The sequence below is a fragment of the Manis pentadactyla genome, chromosome 8 (genome assembly GCF_030020395.1).
Source record: "Manis pentadactyla isolate mManPen7 chromosome 8, mManPen7.hap1, whole genome shotgun sequence".
Taxonomy (NCBI): Eukaryota; Metazoa; Chordata; class Mammalia; order Pholidota; family Manidae; genus Manis; species Manis pentadactyla.
In genome coordinates, this window is record NC_080026.1 from 126,280,376 (window position 1) to 126,303,612 (window position 23,237).

General features: G+C 33.8%; 1 protein-coding gene across 5 annotated transcripts in view; it reads left to right on the forward strand.

Moving 5' to 3' along the window:
• Positions 1 to 23,237, forward strand: part of ATRNL1 (attractin like 1) — a 750,424-nt gene that overhangs the window by 509,063 nt on the left and 218,124 nt on the right. For all 5 annotated transcript variants that reach the window (XM_036898417.2, XM_036898415.2, XM_036898414.2 and 2 more), the window contains one exon: positions 23,001 to 23,108. In XM_036898417.2, coding sequence (XP_036754312.2) covers positions 23,001 to 23,108 — 108 coding nt within the window. The remainder of the gene's footprint in view (positions 1 to 23,000; positions 23,109 to 23,237) is intronic.

Consider the following 23,237-nt stretch of genomic DNA (forward strand, 5'->3'; position numbering starts at 1 on the left):
AGTAAATCTAATTTTAAAAAATATTATGGTAGCAACAAAAATATCAGCTATTTAGGAATACTTTTAACAGATGTGCAAAATTTTTATGTAGATATAAAGTTACAAAATTAAAAAGTTTTATAAAGCTTATTGAGAAATATTTAATGAAGAGCCAATTAAATGGAGAGAAATATCTTCATGATAGGAAGATACAGTGTCAGAAAGTTACCAATTCTACTCAAATTGATCTGTATAGATTTTATGCAACTCCCATCACAACAGGCTTATATAGAAGATGCAAGGTAATTTTTATGTTTACTTAGAAGAGCAGAGTATCAAGAATATTCAAGACTCTTGATAAAGAAGAATAGGATTAGATGACTTGTCTTTCAAGATGCCATGTCTAAGAAAGCTAAAGGACTTGAAAAAGCGTCATATTTTTGCACAGATCAAGAGAACAGAATAAAGAGGCCAGGAAACAACCTGTACAGATTTTGAACTTGGTACATGTGAGTGCAAATCATCAGGGATTAAATAAATAAGTAATCACTTCACACAACAGCATACATAAATTCCAGAAACATAAACTTAGGTGAAAAAAGCAAGTTGTGAAGTGCTATTCATAGCTAGAGAACATTTTTATAAACATCAAAAAAGAGCCCAAACTGTTTACAATAATGGTTACCTTTTGCGGGGGGAGCGGGGGGGGAGCGGGAGAATAAAACAGGAAGCAGCTCCTAGGTGGAAGGAAGTTTTAGTAATATTCTAATTCTTATGTTGGGCTCGTGGGAGTTCATCGTATTATGCTTTTAACCTAATGGATATATGTAACACATTAATTTATAAACACATGTATGTGTGTGAATATATTTTATACATATAAACAATATTTTCAGGTCAAGATATTTAAAAATAAACTGGTATTAAATAAATAAAAGAAAATGAAGATACTCTAGGAAAAGATGAAACAGTTTGAGGGAATTGCTTTTTCAAATATCAGAATTTACTGTGGTACTTTCTTAAGGATAGATCACTTACAGAATTGAATAGAAAGTCCAGAAATAGACTTCACATGAATATATAGAAACATATGAGAATATGATCTATGGCTTGATTTACCTGTCAGTGGAAAAAGGATAGAGTACTTAATAAATGATGGTGGTGCAATTGATTATCCTATGGAAAAAATGAACTAGGATTCCAACTTGCTCAAGCATAAAAATTAATCTCAGATGGTTTAAAGGTAATCAAATTTCACTTAAAGTAAAAAGCAAAACTTTCCAATTTAAAAAGATTACAGGACAGTATCTTTAGCAGTCGTCCATTTATAAAATTGTGCTATATTCACATAGTGGAACATTATGAGAGTAAAAAAAGAATGACCTACACAGACAGGCATCAACATGAATAAAGCTCAGTATCATAATTCAGTTATCCCCTGCTTTTCCGAAGTTCTCATTATGCCACTTTGTTTTTACGAAAGCCCTCCATTAGTACAATGGAAATCCAAAGAGGATTTCCACTTACATGATCAAAGGCAAAAGGCAAAAATAGCATTCAGCTTTTATTTTGCACCTGGTCAGGGTGGAGGCATCATGCACCCCAGCCAGCAAGTGTGGCCCTGTGAAGCTCCTTCCCTGGGAAGCACACTCAGCATTTTAGCATCAAGCCACTGTCGCTTTGAACTGTGAGCATCTGTGTTTTATCTGGATTTACTTTGTGTATCCATTGACAAGATAGGTCCTAAGGTATCAGCAAAGTCTGAGAGGTTATTTTTTGAGTCTGGGAATGCTCAAAAAATTTCCCATATAAATTAATGGTAATTGCTTCTTTTCTTTAGGGCTCTTTTGGATTATGAAAGGTTTCATAGGAATGCTCTACTTTTAGTTAGTGGGGGACCCTGTAGTCAGGCAGAGCAATTGTAAGGTACATACAGTATGTAAAGAATAAAAACAGCCATATCTAAGCCATATGTTGTTCAGCAATACACACATACATGGAAAACTATTTTAAAAAGAACAACACAAGAGACAGGTATCATTTGGAAGAAGAGAGAGCTTCAATCTGGGGAGGGAACTCAGGAGCCTCAAAGATACTGATCATTCTCTCCTAACAATGGTGAGTGTATGGATGATCATTATGTTACTGTACTGGTTTCCTAGGGCTGCTCAACAAAGTACCACATATTGGGTGGCTTAAAAACAGAAACTGATTGTCTTACAGGGCTAGAGGCTGAGAGTCCAGTATGTCAGGATGTCGTCAGGGTTGGTTCCTTCTAAGGCCACAGGGAGAATCTGTTCTGTGCCTTTCTTCTAGCTTCTGGTGGTTTGCTGGCAATCCTTGGCATTCCTTGGCCTGTAGAAGCGTCACCTGACGTCTGCCTTCATCTGCGCATGGCCTTCCCTCTTTGTCTCTTCACATTGCATTCTTTCTATAAGCATGCTGGTCACATCTGCAACAACCCTATTTCTGACTAAGGTCCCCTTCTGAGGTACTGGGGGTTAGACTTCAACATATTTTTTTTGGGCCACACTTGGACCCAGAACACTAATTACTCTTCACATTGTATGCAGGAGTTATATTTACTCTTTTCAAGATGTATTTCATAATTTAATTTTTTGTGCTAATAGCCAGGATAAATTTTTAAACAAATATTACTTATAAACAATAAAGATTTTGTGTCTTGCACTAAAACTTTTAAATGAGAAAATGAAGGCTAACATATTTAGTCCCCCATCTCCTACAGAACACCTTTTGTGATATGAGCTGTGAGACCTTCCTGCCTGTCTAGCTTCATATCTACTACATTCCTTTCTGTTCTAAGGAAAGCAAAATACTGACTGTTGCCGGGTATTTTATAGCTTTTTAACATTACAAATAGAAATTTTCTTCACCTGCCAGGTAACAGGATTGGTTAAAGTCATAGAAGTATTGTTCAAAGTAATAAAGGGGAGGAAGATGCTGCATACTACTTCTCAGACCAGTGACATCTTTTCATTTTATTTAATTTATTGAATTTTATCTCAAGCTTCATTTTACTCTAAATGTATCCCCTATCACAGGCTAGCTCATTGCTTTGGTTAATATTTATTAACATTTGGTTAATATTTGGTTATATTTAAGATGTGTATCATTTAAAAATATATCGCATTACATTGGTTAGTGCACCATGTGCTTTTAAGATTTTTGCCACACTTTAGAGAGCCCCAAAACACTTGTAGAATAAAATACATTCATTATTCTATACCTCTAAATTAGCTGGTGAGATTACAAGAGTCATGACAAAAAAGACTTTGTGTGTACATTCTGTTTGGTTTCTTTCTGAACAATTTTGATGACTTTTTCCAGGCTTGAAAAAATTACTTTAAGTTATACTTCATTGTTTATTGACAGACATAATCATATTTAGGATCAGTCAGTGAAGAGTGACTTTTCCACACTTCTTCCTATGGCACTTGTGTCACTCCAGCCTCAAGACCTCTTTCAGTAGCTGTTGTATTTGTTTCCTGTGGCTGTTGTGACAAATTACTGCAAGTGGCTTAAAACACCGCACATTTATCCCCTTACAGTTCTGGAGATCAGAAGGCCAAAGTCAGTTCTACTGGGCTGAAATCAACGTGTCAGAGCATCCTCTCCAGAGGTTCTAGGAGACGGTCCGTTCTTTTGTGTTCTCCAGTTTGTAAAACCATCCTTGCTTCCCTTGGCTCCTGACCCCTTTCTCCATCTTCAAACCTTGAACATCACATCTTGCTTTAGTCACGTTTCCTTTGTATTCTTGTTCCATAGTCATATCTTCCTCTGCCTCTCTCTTGTACACTATGATCATATTAAGGGTCCATCTGGATAATCCAGGATAATCTCCCCATCTCAAAATCCTTAATTTAATCACATCTGCAAAATCCCTTTTGCCATATAAAATAGCTTTCACAGGTTCCAGGGTTTAGGACCTGCATAATGTTGGGGCCATTATTCAGTTTACTATAGCTGTTATCTGACCAAATCACAAAAACCTCTGCTCTGGCTTTAGTTTTATCCATGAATTTATTTAGTACCAATATTGTCTCCACATTTTTTAGAGCTAGTCCAAAATCTAATATAAAAATGTACGACATAAAGACATACTATTAGTACTGCACCAACCACCAGATGGCAAACTTTGTCTCTGTATTCGTAATCCTATTCTAATTTTGCAGCCTAAGCAGTTAGACATGCCCATCTAAAGGCCATTATAGTGCCATGTAGTTTTGGATCAATTGAACTTTTATCGTACTAGATAATTTCTGATGAGAATACACACAAGCAGAATTTTTAAATTGTACTCTGAGCACTTTAATGGCCTCTAGAACAAATAACTATTTCATCTAGCTCTAACATTAACAGTTATGGATATTTCCTTTTAACAAAAGTTTCTTCCAATGCTGTATTCACTTATCTTTCCAGAAACTGCTTGCAAGTTTCCTAAATTATATCAAGGTTATATATAATTACAATTAAGTTATTCAGTTGCCTATTATTTATTTTAATTATAATTGACTACTATTTATCTTAATTGTAATTATTCACTTGCAGAATTTCTCCTAGAACTTGTTTCATTAATACTTTTATCTTAGGCAAGTACTAATCCTTACTGCTTTTATTCCATAGTATCATATAATGTATAATACAAATAATAGGCACAAATATGCCAGCTTTCTAAAATACCAAAAATTACTACTTTATTACTATTGTTTTTGTCTTCTAAATCATACTTCCTTATGGTAATAGTCCACAAACAATTCAAAGGCATTAAAATAATGGCTAAAATTCTTTTATAGAGATTATAAAGATAGAGATATCTGTAAGAATATTGGGGAAAATGGAAATTTAAATGAGTTAATTTCATGTTCTAAAGATAAAATTTTCTTTTATTTCCTTCCAAGCATAAATATATAGGTATAGATGTAGATATAGGTGATATAAAGATATATAATTGGGATTATTCTTTATAGTGATTTTTTTGTTTTGCACTTCATCCAAATACCAGGTTAATTGTATTGTCCCTCCCCCATTCCATCTTCCTTCATCCCTCCAATCCAAAGTAAACATCCTTTCAAATCATTATATATTATTGGGATTTTTCATTTAGAGTTATATCCTTGATAGTTTTCAAGGTCATTAAAGAGTCTCTGAAAACATAATTTTAATGGTCATATAATATTTGGCCTTTTTGATATTTCAGTTTGCTTAACCATATTGTCTCTAATTTTTCACTCTTATAAACTATACTTTGGCAGGAATTTATAAATCATGTTGTGTCTCTGATTATTTCATTAATATAGAGTCATAAAGTGGAATTCCTGAGTCAAAGGATATGTGCACTTTTGATGTTCTTGAGATCTGTTAACAAATAGCTCTCTAAAAAAGGCCAAACCAATTGCATTTCCTTAATATAATTACTGAAGTTCTTCATTAGTTTAATTTTTGCTAATTAGCTTAAAATGTTCCTTGATGTTTTTTTGTTACCGATTTATCTTACGCATCTCTTTCCTTTTAAATTATTTAAATTACATATATGATAAGATTGATATAAAAGTCATCATTATCAGATTACTGTAGTAATATTGGGGAAAGGAAATAAGCATTTGGGAGGGTAAATATAACTTTCCCAAGATGGCAGGAATTATAGATGGAACTGAGAATACTCTACCCATTAGCCTAGAGTTCTCTCACTTCTTATTTTTAGTAGATCAGAGTTGTCAATACCACAATACAAACACAATGAGAATAAAATTTGTTTGACCAAATTGCCTCGTTCTTCATTATTATAACCTATACTTCGGCAGGAATTTATGAATCTCGTGTCCCTGATTATTTCATTAATATAGAGTCATAAAGTGGAATTACTGAGTCAAAGGATATGTGCACTTTTGTGCCCTTTAGCAAGTTTCATATATGCTTTGTGACTTAACTCTTCCCTGAGAAAATGGGAGTCTGACCTCACAAGGTTCTTGTGAAGAAATCATTTCAAAGTATGACATTCTTATGGGAATTGTTGTTTTAATAAAAAGGTATATCAATAGGTAACAATAAAAAACATATTTGAAAACTCGCAATCTCTTGTTCCATCTTTAATACTATTCATTTGAAAGGGTTAAGTAAGTAATCTTTTATACAAAGAGTGCCTTATTTCCAACGACATTATACTTGATCTTCCTCCCCTTTTGTCTGCACTAAAGGAAATGTTGCAGATCTGATACATGATTCTCTGAAGGTATGTTTGCACCATTTCCAGTTAAATGTTTTAAGTCAGCAGTATATGGTAAATTTTCATAAATGTTATTGGAAGTTCAAGTAGAAATGTTAGCAAGAAAATTGCTAAAGGGTAGCATTTGAACTCTTATTGACTGTGTATTTGCTAGTGTCTGTGGTGTAAATAGCTTTGACTGATGAGCTTACAAGTAGTTTTTGTTCTCTCTTTTTTTTGAGGTCAATACAACATTTAAATTAAGCAACACTGGCTTAGTTATCTCACTTCTTTTGAAGTGAGTAGGTAAGGATTTGGAGAAATAAATTATAATTGTTTATTTAGGATTCTCAGAAAGGAAAGATGCGTATATGTTTTGTTGAAAGCAATGGTATTCAGTCGGTTAAATAATAATTTAATGCTACATTCTTTACATTTATTCCTGATGAGAGAAGAGCTAGTTGAAAAGTAGTGAAGACCAATTACATTTCCAAGTCTATTTTAATAGTATAAAAATTCCTTCACTTTGCAATAATCTATATATTTCTTTGAATTTTGACCTAGTTGGCCTTGAAATCAATGGAAATAAGGTAGTTTCTTTACTAAAAAAGCCTAAAACATCCAAGAGAGTGTACAATTCTTTTGGTATTTGTTAACACGTCACACATTCGGAGACCACGCACTTGTCCAACCACTACATGTTGCATTGTTTAGTGTGAGCAAACCTGATGTCAAAGAAATGATCGAAGCAAATGTAGTTGTTTTCCAAATCCTGGTATCACAAACTTATTCTGTGTTGAAAGGTTAAAAAGATATTACCTTTGGTTACTCTAACCAGAAAGGAATACAAAAGGCAGGGTGGAAAAAGATTTGGGATTCAGGGATGAGATAGACTGAGCGATTCCAAGAGAAAAAAGACAGGAAAGGAAACAATGTCCAGCATTTGATGAATGAAAAGGAATAAGATACAGGAATTTGATGTATGAAGAAGCAGGATATGAGGCTCCATTTATTCTCATAAAACAGAATTGTGAAATAAAAGAATTATTCTGCCCCAAATTATTATTTATTTATAATTTAGTTCATTCAAATCCTATACAGCTGTTAAGTGTCAGTTTTGTCTCTCAGACTTCTTAAGGCCCTTAGTTCCAGTGCAGTCCATGGAGATACTATCTTCTTCTGAGATTACAGCATTTGTTTATGCCACTCACTTGACACATGATCACATATTTGCGTTTCTGACTTGTTTTATCATTAAAATCTTCTGTTGTAAATTAACATTCCGTGCTTTAAATCTCAGTCTTCTAAGTGGAATAAAATCTGGAAGACAAGCACTCTGTCCTATTTCTTGCCAGTCTTCACAGCCTTAGCAAAGTGTCTTGTCCTGTGGAGGAATCCCACTTTCCTGATGATTGATTATAGTAGTAGCATTTTTCACCAAAGGAAGTCGCTCACCCTATATTAAGAGAATGAGATAAAATAGCATTGAAAGCATGCAGAGACTTGGGTGAAATTTAGAAGCTATGAAGCATGTACTTTATCGATTAGTTATTTATTTTAGTCATGTGATAGCCCTGAGATGAAAGATTGGTGCTTGTAAGCCAAGATAGTATCAATATAAGGGGTATAATAAATGGGAAAAGGGTACATGAATCAGATTATTTACATTTTAAAGATGGTGGTTCTAATGAGTAATGTAGGTGAATTAATTCCAAAACATGTACCTTGAGTTGAAAGTGTGTGCAGTCATAATTGTGTGACTTGTGATAGATTGCCTTTGTCCCAGGACAGATTCAAAATTGGCACTGTGTCAAGACAGAGTAATTTTAAAGGAGTAGAAACTGTCTGGACATCTGCTAGAAGGCACATTCTGCTGAAAGCTGAAGATATGATCGATTCTTGACTAGTGTTGCTGACAGCTTCGACTCTCAGAAGGTAGAGAGAATAGTGAAAGAAACTGCCAACCAGTTGTGACTGTGGAAGTCCTGAGAGGGCGAAAATTGATCGTGTCATCTTAGAGTATATGAAAGTTAGGAAAAGCTATATAGGAAGTAGGCATATATATATATACCCAATTTTAGCAAGATAGATTTCAAAATGTTTACAGAAAAGCTGTGTTTGATCAAATACCAAGAGATGCTAAAATTAAGTATTCTAATTAATCATGCATCCATTTATTGAGTAAAAGAAATGGTGTTAGAAAATCTAAAGCTGCAAATGAGTTAAGACTTCAAATGAGTTAACTTTTGTTAGGATAACTTGGTTGATCAAACAAGGATGTGCTGCAGATACAATATATCTTGACTTCAGCAAGAAATTTAGCAATATCTGATACTCTTTTGAAGTAAATAGAAAAATGGACACTCCATAATAGTATAGTTGTTGATGGTTTCTGAAGGGAGCCCCAATAATTAACACTCTTTGCTGCCTAGATTCTAAACAAATGTGAACTAAACAATTAACTTTTGGTATGTAAACCTAATGAGCTTGCTAATGCTGAACTCCAGAATTAGGCAGATTTAGTCACCTGCCATGGATAACGCTAGACGAGGACATGATTTCCCCTGTGGGAATCTTCCCAGATAAGAAGGTATGAGATGAATGATCAGAGGAGAAGTCACATTCTCTCTCAGCAAATTAACTTCTAAGAAGAATAGAGGCAGACTTGAGTTGAACACACCTATTCTTCAATAGAACAAGTCACTCCATCTCCCATGGTCAACCATGGGAGTGGTTATACACCTGGCAGAGTATATCAGCAATCTGTGAATACAGCTCTGTTCCCACAATCAGGAGGAGGGGTGCCAACTCCAATCACAGCAGCTTTGGGTATTCTCCTGGTACTCACAGTGGTCAATTTTGATTCTACACCTAGAAAGCTCTAAAATTGATTGGAACAATACATGTATCAAATCAACTTAAATGATACTTTGTACCTAGTCTATTTCCCTTCTCAAATTATGTTTGACTGTACGGTCACATTAAATAACTGTCTAAATATACTAAGTACTAAATTAAATACAAATTTAATCCCCAATCTATTTCCCATCTCAAATTATGTTAACTATATGGTCACATTAAATAACTCACTAAATATACTAAGTACTAAATTAAATACAAAATTGCATTAAATACTAAAGTGCATAAAGTTACATCAATAATAAAATTTCAACACAGAAATGCCCCTAATCGAATAGTCTCCTCAGTTTATCAATTTCCAGATTAAAAGATTATGTTTGTTTTCGAGATCATAAATCCAAAATAAAGTTATTTTGCCTTTGTGAGTTAAAAATTCTTCAAACAAATTCCAAATACTATCCTTCAGCATTTCTTATTCTATTTAGTCTTAGCCAGAAGCATACTCCATTCACAGGTAGTTAGAATTTTCTGTTTCTCGCCAACATGCATGAAAGTTCCTTTGAGGTCAACACAGTTCTATTAGTTCATAAGCTGTATTTTTAAGTAGTACAAATCATTACTAATACACGAAACATTTCACATCACTGGCCCCGCAATCACCAAATTTAGAAAATAGGCCAATCCTTAGCTTCTATTGGAGTTATTTCAGGCAAAATGTCTTTGTCTAAACTTAGGTCTTGGTTTGGCCTAACACTATAGCAACATCTCAGTGGTATCTAAAGTAAAAGAATCTATACGAGCTGTCCAAAATTCTTAACCTATATTTTAAATCCCAAGTGGGAGAAATGTGTCATAAAAGGTTATGTTATTTAGCCAATTCAGAGAGAACCTGACACCACATGGTAGAGAGTAGCCTGGAGCCTGTATTTAAACCACATGATCCTGTGGTTCATCCATAGGTCTCCCCTCAGTCCTCAATTCTTTAATCCAACAAATATCTATCGAGCATCTGCCACACACCATATACTTAACATAAATAAAAATCTATTATGCTTTCAATGAGGAAACAGACTATAAACAAATAATAAGCAAAATGCATAGCATGGAAGATGGTGGAGAATGCTAAAGAGAAAAACAGAGCAGGGTAGAGGAGCAGTGGCAGTGTGTGTGAGAGAGAGAGAGGAAGACAAAGGAGAGACAGAGACAGAGAGAGAGAGACTGACATTTTAAATGAACTGGTTAGAAAATAAGTACAGAATGGAATTTTAGGCCAAGTAAGTAGTGCTTGCTACCTCGGCCTAACACCATTTAAAGCTTATTGTGGTTCTAAATATTATGGAACTTGGCTTCTTTGTAGTTTAATAACAGCAAATATTCTTCTGCCCAACCATTTCTAAAGAAACTTTTTTCCCACACAATTAAATCACTGCCTCAGTTTACTGGCTTAGGAAAAGTTGCACCTGCATGATTAGTTGCACCCTAAGGCCATGGCCCTGGCTGAAGACTGATGATACGTGTCTTTCTTTGTTAGGTTTTCCCATTACTTGTTCTACCCTTCAGGAGGTGGAAGGAGTTATTTAATTTATAAGTTTAGGTGAAGTAAACAGCATCACTAATAAAGATGATACTGTCGTTTATCTTCACTGTTTATTTTTCAACTTGTTCAGAATCCCAAGTGGATATTTATTTGAAACCTAATCAGAGACCCCAACAGTTCAATAGATTGATTGTTGACAGCTAGGTAATAGTCCCTTTCTCGTACAGTAATGAATAGTTCTTTTCTCTGATCCATTTAAAATTTTCACCAACCAGGAAATAAATTGCCTGACTATAAAATTTAGAGATTTATGGACAAATTGGGAACAGTGATATACATTGTATTGTGTTGAATGAAGGGAATTTGTAGGTTGAGTTAAGTATATAGAACGTATTTGGTGAGAGTTAAAATATACTTACTTGGTCTTGGGAAAATAATTATATAGTTAGATATATTTTGCTAGTAGGCATACAGCATAAGCCAATAAATTCAGGAAAACATGTACCAGTCAATAGGTGAAGCAAACGAAGTACATAAGAAGAACTAATAAAGGAGCATTCTTGGACCATGAGATTGAATGAGACAAGAAAGCTGTTTAGTCGTCATTGGTTAAGGACTGGCTAAGACAAAACTATGCAAAGACATACTTCAGTTGCACCATGTTTGAGACCTACTCCTCATAGAATATGTATACAGAGTACAAAAATTAGTTTTCAGCAACATATAATCCAAAAAACTGTGCTTCAGGGGAGGTCTAGGAGGATACATTTTGGATTTTTTACAGTGGACAAAGGATGATTTCACAAGATTTGAAAATAAAAGAGAATGTTCCTAGTCACCTAGCTAGGGACCCTCTTGGGTACCATAAATCTGTCCCTCCCAGTGTGGATACATGGATATAGCCCATGAAAATAACCAAATGTTTCTAAATCCAAATAAGTTATCTGTTCTATCTTTGGATATCATATGGAGGAAACTCCGGCATATAAATAACAAAAGTTATTCTTTTGGTGGCTTTTTTGATTGCCTTTGATTACTAGCAAGTAAGACACTCCCTGTCTTGATTGTTCTCTTTGCCATCAATTGGCATTGACAAGGTCAAGGGAATGGGATAGGGGCTCAACAGAAATGAGGATATGGGGAGAAACAGCTATTAGTTATGTTAGTTGGAAGTTTAAAGGATCAAAGGAATTCTATACTGAAGGAAAAATAAGCTAAAAACAATAAGAACAACAGTAAAACATAAAAAATTAAAAATAATGTGAAGTTCTGAATTCAGATTAAAAAATTTACGTGTAGAAGTGTTAAGTAGGGAACACTCGTTTTCATCAAAGTTCATGGGAGAAAGATCTGGAATTATTGATTGGGTCCAACAACAGAGTGTCCTTAAAATACAACAAAAATCTATTTAAAAATTAAATTTAAAAATGCACGTTAACTTAGAATACATTAAGAGTAATAGTCGTACCATATTCTCCAGTAGTCAGATCACATCTAGAAAATTGTGTTCATTTTACATTTTAAGAAAGACATTGAAAAACTAAATGCTGAATACTATTCGAAATGAGAAATAGTTTTGTCCTACTTATGAGACTATGAATAAACTTCTTGAGAACAGGACAATTTTTCTTATCTCTTAAATGCCAATGTCTGGCCTTCTACCCAGTACACTGGAGCAATCCATAAATGTTTGCTACATAAATAATAAATGAAAAAATTAAAGATAGTCAAATAGCTTGATTTGAATATGTGAGAAAAGTTTCAAATATATAAATATTTAAAGGAATTTTGGTAAATGAGGTTAGAAGTATCCTATATAATTTTAATAATCCAAGAAGATCTGAAGAATATTAGTTTTTGTTCAGTAGAATGAACTTCGTAACAGTGTCAAAAACCTTTGGGAAAAAAAATACTGCCTTGATAAAAAGTGGGGCTTTTGCTAGACATTTTTGAGGATACTAGACAACTATCTGTCAGAAAAGTCAAAACACTTCTGACCCTGCTTTAATGAGAAAACTGAACTAAGATACCTTTAGGATTCCTTCCAGCTCTGAGAATGAGTTACTCCAATCACTCTGCCAAGACCACTGATTTTCTTACATTCTGATTTTTGTGGATTAGCACACCAATTCAAGTACATAAGAAAACTAGCTTATATCAGTCATGAACAGTCCATGCTGTCAAACTGCCCTTCAAATTTAAAGATTCAAATGATTGAAATAAGATTTGAAAAATATTTATATCCTTAGCCAATGATCTAGTAACATCTTTGTTGACAGATAGGAATTGCACAAGTTAGGGTGAGGATTTAACAATGTGGGTAACTGTTGAACCACTGTGTTGTATACTTGAAACTAATATAAGATTGTATATCAGCTATAATAAAAACAAAGCAAAATATTTATATCATGTCTCATTCACAAAAGATTATAAACAACACTGCATGTTAATCTCTCACACTTGTTAATCAATGAATATCATAGGTATCTTTGAATAGAAACTTTAAAAAATGATAATTAGCAGATGTGTTATTTCACAAGAAACATTTTACTAAAGAACAACTTTTAGAGTTTCTCAATATTGAACTGAAGATTACTCCATTTGCTAATATCAAAATAATCACATTTTCCTTAAAGGAAAAAAATGTGTTAAATATTAATTAAGAGGTAAATGCTTGTGTTTGAGTCATTTATGTCTCTAGGAGGATTTAAATACCTCTTGAAGAATTTCAAACTCATTGTCAAAAACTACTTAAATTTTCAGCAAGAACTGCTTATACAGTAAATGAAAAAGCTAACTGAGTTATGTTGCATTTGGAATTTCTTAACCTAGAAGCTAGCATGTTGTGGTTCAGAATGAATCTTGAGCTTTGTATTGATTCCCAGAATCAGGGAGGAAAAAAAAATCTTAATTTAGTAAATTAATTCTTATGGGGGGAGGGGAAGCGGCTGAAGGACTGACCTGAGCTTTATTGTAACAAGAGCCTCGAGTCGTAAATTACTAGCACACAAGCAGGAGTCGATGTGTCATTTCTATTGTAATCAGCTGCTTTTATATTTCCACTTGTCAAGGTTGACTTGATCATATTGTGCACCTCTTGGATGTCAAAGACAAAATTTGCACATCGTTTTAGAGAGCAGGACAAGTACTTCTCTTACAACCTGGACCTCTAGCTTGGGGAAGTAATATATTCTACAATATGTTTGTGAGGGCATTCTATGTGAGAAAAATTTTTTCCAAGTGCAAGTTTTCAAATTTGAAATTATCCAGCTTCGCATTTTTGCTCTTTGAGGAATAATATGTATTAAATATCCATTCTGGGGATCTAGCTTTAAATGACCTTTTCAGTACTCATCCTTTTGCTCATTTTGATTTGCTCAGATAAATTACAACCACCTGGCCTTTTGTATTAAAGAAGGTTGCATACAAAATTGACCTTTTGATACTTATTGGGAGAGCTAGGTTCATTGTATCAGAGATTAACTACCCTTACTGTTTTCTGGGTTATGTCTTAAATAATTTTATTTGAAGGATGGTAAAGCCTATTTCTTTTGCCTGTCTGTTCCAAGCAACTTCTAATACCATAGAAATGGACCGTCTGAGAAATGCAAAGAGGAATCATGTTTCACAAAATAATGAATCTGATTTATTGGATCCTATAGCACTTGAATCACAATATATTATTTCTATTTCTCTTAATCTCGATAGGGCCAAAATTATCCTTTGTTCATTCTGCTTCTTGCCACCTTGCTCAATAAGACCCAACCTTCTTTCTGTTTCTTGAACACTTTAAGCTCAGACTTGCCTCAGGAACTTTGCACTTGCTGTTCCCTCTGCCTGAAATGTTCTTTTCTGGCTTCCTTTGTTCCATTGACCTAATATTCTGGCATCTGTGTAGTTAGGGTGGGCCATGTGACTGTTATGGAAAGATGTATGTCACTTTTGGAGTGAGGCATTGAAAAGTCCATAAAGGATTCATTAATCTATTTTCTGCCCTTACACTCAAGGAATTCTTGGGTTGAGATGGCAGAGCTATAAGATTGAAGCAGTCTACGTTGCTGAGTTATAGATGGGGAGTGATCTGGACCTGTAGATGATTTTGTGTGAACAAGAAATACACTTTCCTGTGTTAAACTACTGAGCATTGGGTGATTCATGCCTATTCTGACTGTTCTTTTCAGGCCAAATGTCATTTCTTAGGAGACCTTCTGTAATCATCCTGCCTAGAGCACTTTTTCCCTCCATTGTCTCTCTTCTCCTGAACATTATGTTTTCTGTAGTGAATTTTTCTGTAATATTTTATTTGTTGATATAAGCATATGTTGAATAAACAAGACTGATATGCTTTTAATTATGATTTCAAGTGCCCAGAGTTATCTTTAAAATTGGCAATAAGTGTTTCATTTGTTGAGTTTCTGTTTTAATGTCAAGAAGTACAAACAAAACAAAATTTTGCCTTGAAAAAGTCCATTTTCTGTCGCTCACTAGACAGAATGGTCTTGTATCAAGCAGTAGCCTAGTTCTTGACTCGTGTAGTTGAACCCATTCTGCATGATTTATTTTATTCAGAAGTGAGATCATCTTTGGCCAAGTCTAAATCAGTGATGCCATCTATGTCAACAAAGAAGAGATTAACAATCCAAATTTTAATTTTAAAGTTGCCTTAAGTAACCTTCAAAATATTCTGCAATATATTTAGATATCTTCAGGTTTTTGTGCTCTAAGGCTTTGTTGCTTTTAAGTCCAGGCTACATACATACTTTCTCCAGTATCAGAATGTTCCCCTAGTCTCCTGGTGGATGATCCAGAGAGCCCCTGATACATTTAATACAGTTTAATAATGGAAGACTTGCTTAATAGAATCAGAATCAGTCACCTCATATATCCACTCCTAGAAAAGTATCTGGAACACAGTAGGAATTCAGTGAAAATATTGTCAGTGAATGAATGAATGATCACAGCCAAACTTACTCACCAAATAAATCAAGATACAAAAGAATTTTCTATCAAATTGTTCTAAGAATAGGTTTTTATTTTAAAAGAAAGACAAAGAGACAGATAGAGGAGGAGAGTAGAAGAGAGGAGAGGAAAGAAAAGGAAAGAAAAAAAAATTCTGCCCAGAATTTTAGTTGTTAATATTTATCCGTTTGAATGCCAAGTAAAGAATCTGCTTCCTTCCTTAATGACATTTCTTGACAAGGCAGTAAGACTTTACTGAGAATTATTTTCTTATTGCTAATGCAGGAAGAGATATTTAGTCATACTTGTTCTCATTAGTGAATTAAATAAGATATGCTGCCAAGTTTAAGATATAAACAAGTATACAAGCTATATGATCTGCATAATCAAAGGTTTGCATTGACCATCAACTATTTACTGTTGTTAAGATACAAATAATTTTCTTTTGAAAAAATTTTCAAAAAATGGAATTCTTTGTTAATGCAGTCAACACATGATGGAAACCAGGAGTTGGCTGTGCTGGGACATGTTGGTATTTCTTTTAGGCTAAAGAGAAATAATGAAACCACCAATTCATTCCCAATTTACTTCAAAATATTTAAAGAAATGTTAGCAAATACTAACAATTTCTGGAGTGGATGTAATAATTTAACAAGGATATTGTTTCACTTTTCTTTGTTCTACACCACAAACCAGGTTTCTTTTTTTTTTTTTTAATGATTATACCAATCTAACTAATGATATGAAGCTTGCCTGATTTGATAAGCAACCTGTGGATGCTTCAAGAAACAGGTTTTGTATGAAGAAAAGCTCAAATTCTGCTAAGGTCTATCCCTCTGAAATCAAACCTACTTTCCATGAAGCTGTATAGTGACTGTCTGTAGGGGCAGCTGTCAGGTGCTCCTTCCATATTCTGGGCTTCCAATTTCAAATAGGAAGAGTCGTGCCGTGAAGAAGTGCAAGTCTGACTCCCATGATGCGTAATTAAGAGTGCATAACCATGAATACATAGAATGAGGACGATTTGACATACTTTCTTTCCTTTGACATTGCCTAAATTAACCTAAATGAAGACGACCCATGCTTAAAATGCCCATACTTATCAAAGTGAGATATATTTTAATTCCTGTCAGTAGAGAGCTTTTAAGATGTTATTTTATGCAAATGATGGTGATATTACCTGGCCATATAGTTTGGGCCACTTTGCTCTTGCTGTTATCGACAGTTTTTCAAGTTCCATGAGAATTATTTTACATGGAATTCATGATCTAAAATCCGTATGCAAAGCAGATGTCCTTTGGAGACAAAATCATTTATATAGAGTATAGGTGACATTGTACGTATAACCTCATAACCACCAAAGTTTGAGAAGCACTGAGTTAGATGAAAAGAAGAAATAAAAGGAAACTTTAGAAATAGATGTTTAAGCTTTGAACCCATTCTGCCTTTAATATAATTTTCAAGTTCTGGCAGAACATAGAGAATATAGTCAATAGTTCTGTAACATCTTTCTCTGTTGACAGATATTAACTACACTACTTTGGGTGAGCATTTAACAATGTAAATTACTGTCAAGTCACTATCTTGTATACTTGAAACCAATATAATATTGTGTATCAACTACCCTTCAATAAAAATAAATAGATAAATAATTTTCAAGTTCTGTCTAGCAAATAGCAGTGTGTAGAGATTTCCAAGGCAAAATTTTACTTACTTTCCAAATTTACTCCATTCTATTTCTAAGAACATGTATATATTTATCAAGCATGTAGATATATATATGTTGATGGATTTGTTTGTTGAAAGAATTTAAGAAAAGAGTGGAATTACATCCTCATTCTGAGTGAGAAGCAATTAGCTTTTTAAGCCAGCAGTAAGATTATTGAATCCATTGAAATTACAAAAGAAAGATTCTTTTGAAGAAAAATATATATTATTGCCAGGCTCACTGAGTTTTCTAGCGCTCATCTATTTACCAATTAGAGGTCTGTGGTCTACAGGTTGAAGAATCTCTGGCCTAGAGGATCTGTGTGGTCTTTTCCAAGTCTAAGAATCTATGAAGACTGTCTTAGTCATATCAATTTCATGCTTGGTGTTATCCAGATGACAATAAGGATGCTCATTTGCTGACATTATTTAATCCTTATCTTGGCCTTTTATATGTAAGTTTCAGTTTTAATTTGAGTTGTAATGTATTTACTTTGATTAATAATATATATAATTTTTATGCATATTATCACATATACACTTTCACATATACACTGATATATATAAGTTGATATAATCTATTAGCTCTGAGGAAATATTGAACCTTGTATTTTGAAGGATTTAGAAACATTTTCTGTTCTTCATCTATCCTTCCTCTATCTGGTAGCAGGCTCGATGATAGTAAAGGTATGTTTTACTTTTGGCATATTACTGTTCAAACCCCCTGCATACCTGAACACCTACCTGGAAAACCTATGACCATGTGACAGCTGAGAACACTTTGCTTTCAAATAATGAACACAAATTGAGTAAACTTAGGACTTAGCGGAATCTCCTGAATAACGAAATCCCTTCTGGTCAATCACAGAAATTTATTTTGCAAGTTAGTACAAATATTGGAAAAGCACTACTTGGCAAATAAATTTCAAAATCATGAGAAGTGAATAGTTTCATTAAACCCAGTTAATACCTGTCAGGAAGCTACTAGAGAAACTTTATTTTCAAGTAAATAACCGTATTTTGAGACTAACATAATCCCATAGGTCAAAGATTGTAGAAACCTAGAAAAAAGTAATTGTAACTTCAACAAAGATGTTATGCCAAGCCACTCCCATAAGGCACTAACCTCACTATCTGTATAAGCCAACTTCAGACTAGAAGCACAAGACTCCCAGTATTCTGAATGAGAGTTTGAGACTCGTGCCTTGCAGATTTAGTTATATAAAATGATAGAATACCATGCTTTCCTAATTCAATGGTACAAAAAATATTGCCACTTCTCTTTACTTCCTCACACCATCCTAACACCAGAAGAACTAAACAGATTGACATATATTACTCTGTCATATGTGCTCGTATTAATAACAGAAATACTCTTTCTCATGAAATTTGCTGAATCTCAAATCAAACATTTTTTTCACTTTAGTATGTAAGCTCAAGAGTAATAATTAAGTTATTCTGATTGTTGCTTTTATAATTTTCCAAAACCTTAGAAATGCAATTATTATAAAAAATATGAATGCGTTACGATTATTTCATGGCAGTTTTAAAAATAATCTTTGCAGTACTACAATTAAGTAGATGAGCAACAAGAAACCTGATGTTGATTTGTTGGGTCCACAAACTTTTTCCATTCTAAAAAATGAACACCCATTTACTTTGGAGGATAACTTAAGTTCTAATATCAGAGGACGTATACTTTTAAAGGCTTAATCACAATCAAATCAGTATTATCATAATTTGCCTTCACTCACATTCAGAATACACAGATTTTTATATTTCAAGTTAATTGTTCATTCATCCGGTGATGTAGACTACCAACTAAGTGGTTTGGGGAATAAAAAAACAAATAAAAAATAAGATTTTTGCCTTAAAGAAGATTTCAGAAAAACCTGCTAATATAATGAATAATTCACTCCAGACTTGGGGTGGGAGAGGACATTTGGAGGTGGGGGAGAAAGATGGCTAGGACCCAGATAATAGGAAGGAGGTATGAAGACAATCAGGGACAGAGTTAGATACTGTTGTGTGTGTGTGTGTGTTTAAGGATTATCATCCTGAACTCTATTAAAGAGTTGTATTCCTTTGGGGTGGTGTGAAAGGTGGCCAGTACAAACTTTGGAGAATTATACAATATTCGGAGTAGTAGTACTGAGTGGAAGAAATCTCATATATACATCTGATAGAATCAGTAAGTACTGGTTGCCATATATAAGCATGGATTTTCATATTATTTTTAATTTCATTGGGTTTTTTTGTAAGAGGTTCTGAATAATAAAGCAGTTATTATGGACAACAAGCACAATACTACAAACATCTTTTTAATTTTTAAATTTGCTTCATAACAGTGTTTCTGGCAGCTTGATTATACTCCATTGTATTGTGATCAAATTGTTCTTTTGGCTTTATCTTTCTGCTGAATAATTGGCAATAGCAGACTAGTTATACAACGATCATCTGTTATATGGCTTCGTATTTGATGTACAAAATGTTAAACCTCATTTTATATAAAAATCACAGTCACAAAATTAATTAGTTTTTGAAAACTGTTAAGCAAGTATTCTATATTTCCTCTTAATTTGTAGGTTGAGTTTTTATCATTCTTAGTCACAAATGGCAGAAAGCAGTTCCAAATCTAAATTCATTTTACCACAGTCATGACATTTTCCAACTGTCTTATAAATTTGCAACATTTGTTAAAAGGGAAGCTCGTAAAGCAAAATGTGTCACTAGAATAAAATGGGCCTGTGGTAATGAGTGTGCCATCTTCAAAGACAAAATTAATGCTTGAAATTTAATGTAATAATTGTATCAGTGATTCGTTACTGAGTACTCACAGTGTGCTAGTCTCTGTGTTGAGCAGTCCAGGTGCATTATCTCTTTAGTCCCAACCCTATGATATTATTGTTATTCCCGTTTTACAGGGAGAAAGAATAAGCCTTAGAAAAGTCTCTGCAATTGGCTTATGGTCCAACAGGTAAGGGGAGAAGCAGGGAGTCAAAACAAGTCCTCTGAGGTATAGGTGTAGGTGTGGACACTATTAATAACCCGATTCTACAGGTGAGAAAAATTGAGGTTTAGAGAGGTGTAAATAATTCTGTTAAGCTCAGACAGCTAAGGAGACATTGGTATCAAACAAAGGTCCTTCATATGCCAGAGCTTATATTGCCTGTCAGTAAGCATTCTAAATATTGACAGATTTTAAGTTGTGAGCATGTTATTTATGTCTCCTTTGTTCTGACAGAGAGGAGACAAAATTTGGGAAGTAATGCACACAGGTGTTAATTGGGAAGAAGAAGGACATTTGTTAAGGATACAGCTGAAATCTAGAGATTAGTAGCAAAGAGAATCTTATTTTTAGGGCCATCACATTCCATTTTGTTATTTTATTATTTTAGGGCCATCACATCAAAGTAAGAGTATTTCAGGAGAAAGTGATTTACCCTTCCTGAATTTCAGCCAGAATACTGGCATCAGTTTTCCAAAGTCAGAAACAGTATGTCAGACAGAGTCTTCCAACTAGTCCTTTACTAAGTGGCCTGGAGTAAATTCATTTGGCTAATTCCCCATTTGTATGCTTTACTATACACTCTGTCTTGTACCCTAATTAGTTTTACTTTACCATGTCTCATTTTACAAATGAGAGTGTTATGGTCCTGGGCAAGAACAATATTTTTCTTCTTTGCAAAGAGTGCTTGTACTAGGCATTCAATCTTAAAAGGTGATGGAAACTCAAAGCTCAGAATCTATAAAAACACTTTTGTATCCCACTAATAGTTTTGTTAAATGAACAAAAGTAGCAGGTAGTCCCTGATTTTTCTTTATTATGACTATCAGGGGTCACAACAATACATTATATTACAGAGAAATCAATTCTTTATCAAAGATAGTGAACTGGAATATGTAGAGATTTATATTACAATTTGGGGTCTTGAGTACTCATTGATTATGTCTTGTAGGCCTTTACTTTTAGGCATGGGGAAATGGTAAGATGAAGAAACAGAAACTATTCATTTTGTTAAAAATCTCTTAGTTATATGAGAAGACATTTGTAAGCTGAGAAGAACTTTTTAATTTGAATGAAGAAACTTTTTAATTTGAATAGTAGGAAATTGTGTTCAAACACAAACGAATTTACGTTTGTCTCAAGACTAGTTGTACTTTATTACAAGAAAGGGAGTTGTTATATTTGTGTGCATGTGTATGTTTTTACCACAGAGTGTGGTATCTTCCACACTTAGTGTCCCTTAGCATTTGAAAGAACATTATGTTTACATTTTGCATAGATACAATATTCAGATCAACTGGCCCCTCCTGCTGAGAGGAGCACAAGCAAGATTCTATTTCCAGCAGCTATATTTTTAATAATATAATTTTGAATTTATATTAAAGTGAATACTTTGTGGTTTAGATTAGTTACTTTTTACTTTGAATATGCTTTTTAGTATGTCTTTATTATTTCAAATATATATATAATTTAAGAATTTAAACTATTATTCAGTAGTAATTGTATTATTTTATCCCATATTAGCATGTGGATGGTCTCTTTTTAATAATAACAAAGCAAGGCCTTAAATTATATTTTAGACGCTCATTTCATGAATAACGTCATTGCTTTGTTACAAGTGTTAGAAATGTTAAACAATAAATTGTCATTAGGTATTGGCTTTTGTTCCTTCATCATCTAAAAGGGAATTTTATGAATGATGCATCACAGTGCTACATATATTTACATTCAAAGACCGGTTTTTAATGTTTTTAAGTTAATGTCAGTGAATCTTTAAAAATCTCTATGAATAATGAAGCCATTCACTGTGTTCGGAGATTTTGCCTTCCTTCAGTGATACAATTTTCTTCTTATTTGAAAGAGTATTTAATTGCATTGCTCATCCACTTTTAATATTTAATAATAATTTTAGTAGCTGTATAGAATGAGAAAGGCAGGAATTGCAATATCTAGTGCTGGTCATCAATTTTTTCTTATCCTGACTTAATGAATATTATAATTACAAGGAGAGGCAGAAATATAAATTAGCCTGGTAGTTGGTTAGGATTTGCTAGTTTATTGGTTTTAGCTTGGGCAAAGCCCAGAATAGGCACAAAGAGAAAGAAACAAATATCTAGGGTTGCTTTAGAAGCCCTGGCACAAAACTTTTGCCATCTACTAATCATTCTGAATAATGAACACAGAGGCCTTTGATTAAAGTTAAACACTGCCAATAGCAATTCCTGCTGGTTCCATAGCAATTGATAGGGGACCTTGACATCTTAAAACTTAGTCTTGGCAGATAAATGTTCCTTCAATCTTTATTAATGCATTTTGACAACTTTTTATTATCTTTTCTTAAATATTGTTACTGTTCCTTGCTTTTAGCTAAGACAAAGCATGATTTGAGTGGGAAGCTATGGGATGGCTATGCCATAACGGTAATAGCACATTTTACTTAAGTAGCAGCTCTCACCTGATGCTTTCAAAGTGCTTTTGAGTATTTTTGGGGTATGAGATAAAGGTCAGGGAGAAAATTCTTTTGTAGGCACCCTATGCTTAAATCCTCAATAGAAATATAATTTCCAGGGACAGAAAAGTAATTTTCATATTTAGTGATTTAGATATGGACATGTGTATTAGATGATTCTTAAATTTTCAGTGCTGTTTGTTCAAAATGGAACCAGAAATTGTTGAATTTAATGTGATTTCAACCTATTTTAAAACAAATCATTTTTAACCCCCTCCAGCAACTGCTTCGAGAACGACAGCAGATGGCCAGCCGCCCCTTTGCTTCTGTTGACGTAGCTCTGGAAGTTGGAGCCGAACAAACAGACTTTCTGCGAGGGCCCTTAGAGGTAGGAACAGTGGTGCTGAAAGGGGGCCACTGTGATTTGCATATTTATGTTGCTTCTCTAAACTGCATCTGCTTGTGAACCCAAACAAAGTCTGATTATCTAGAGTTGACAAAATTCAGCTAACTATGT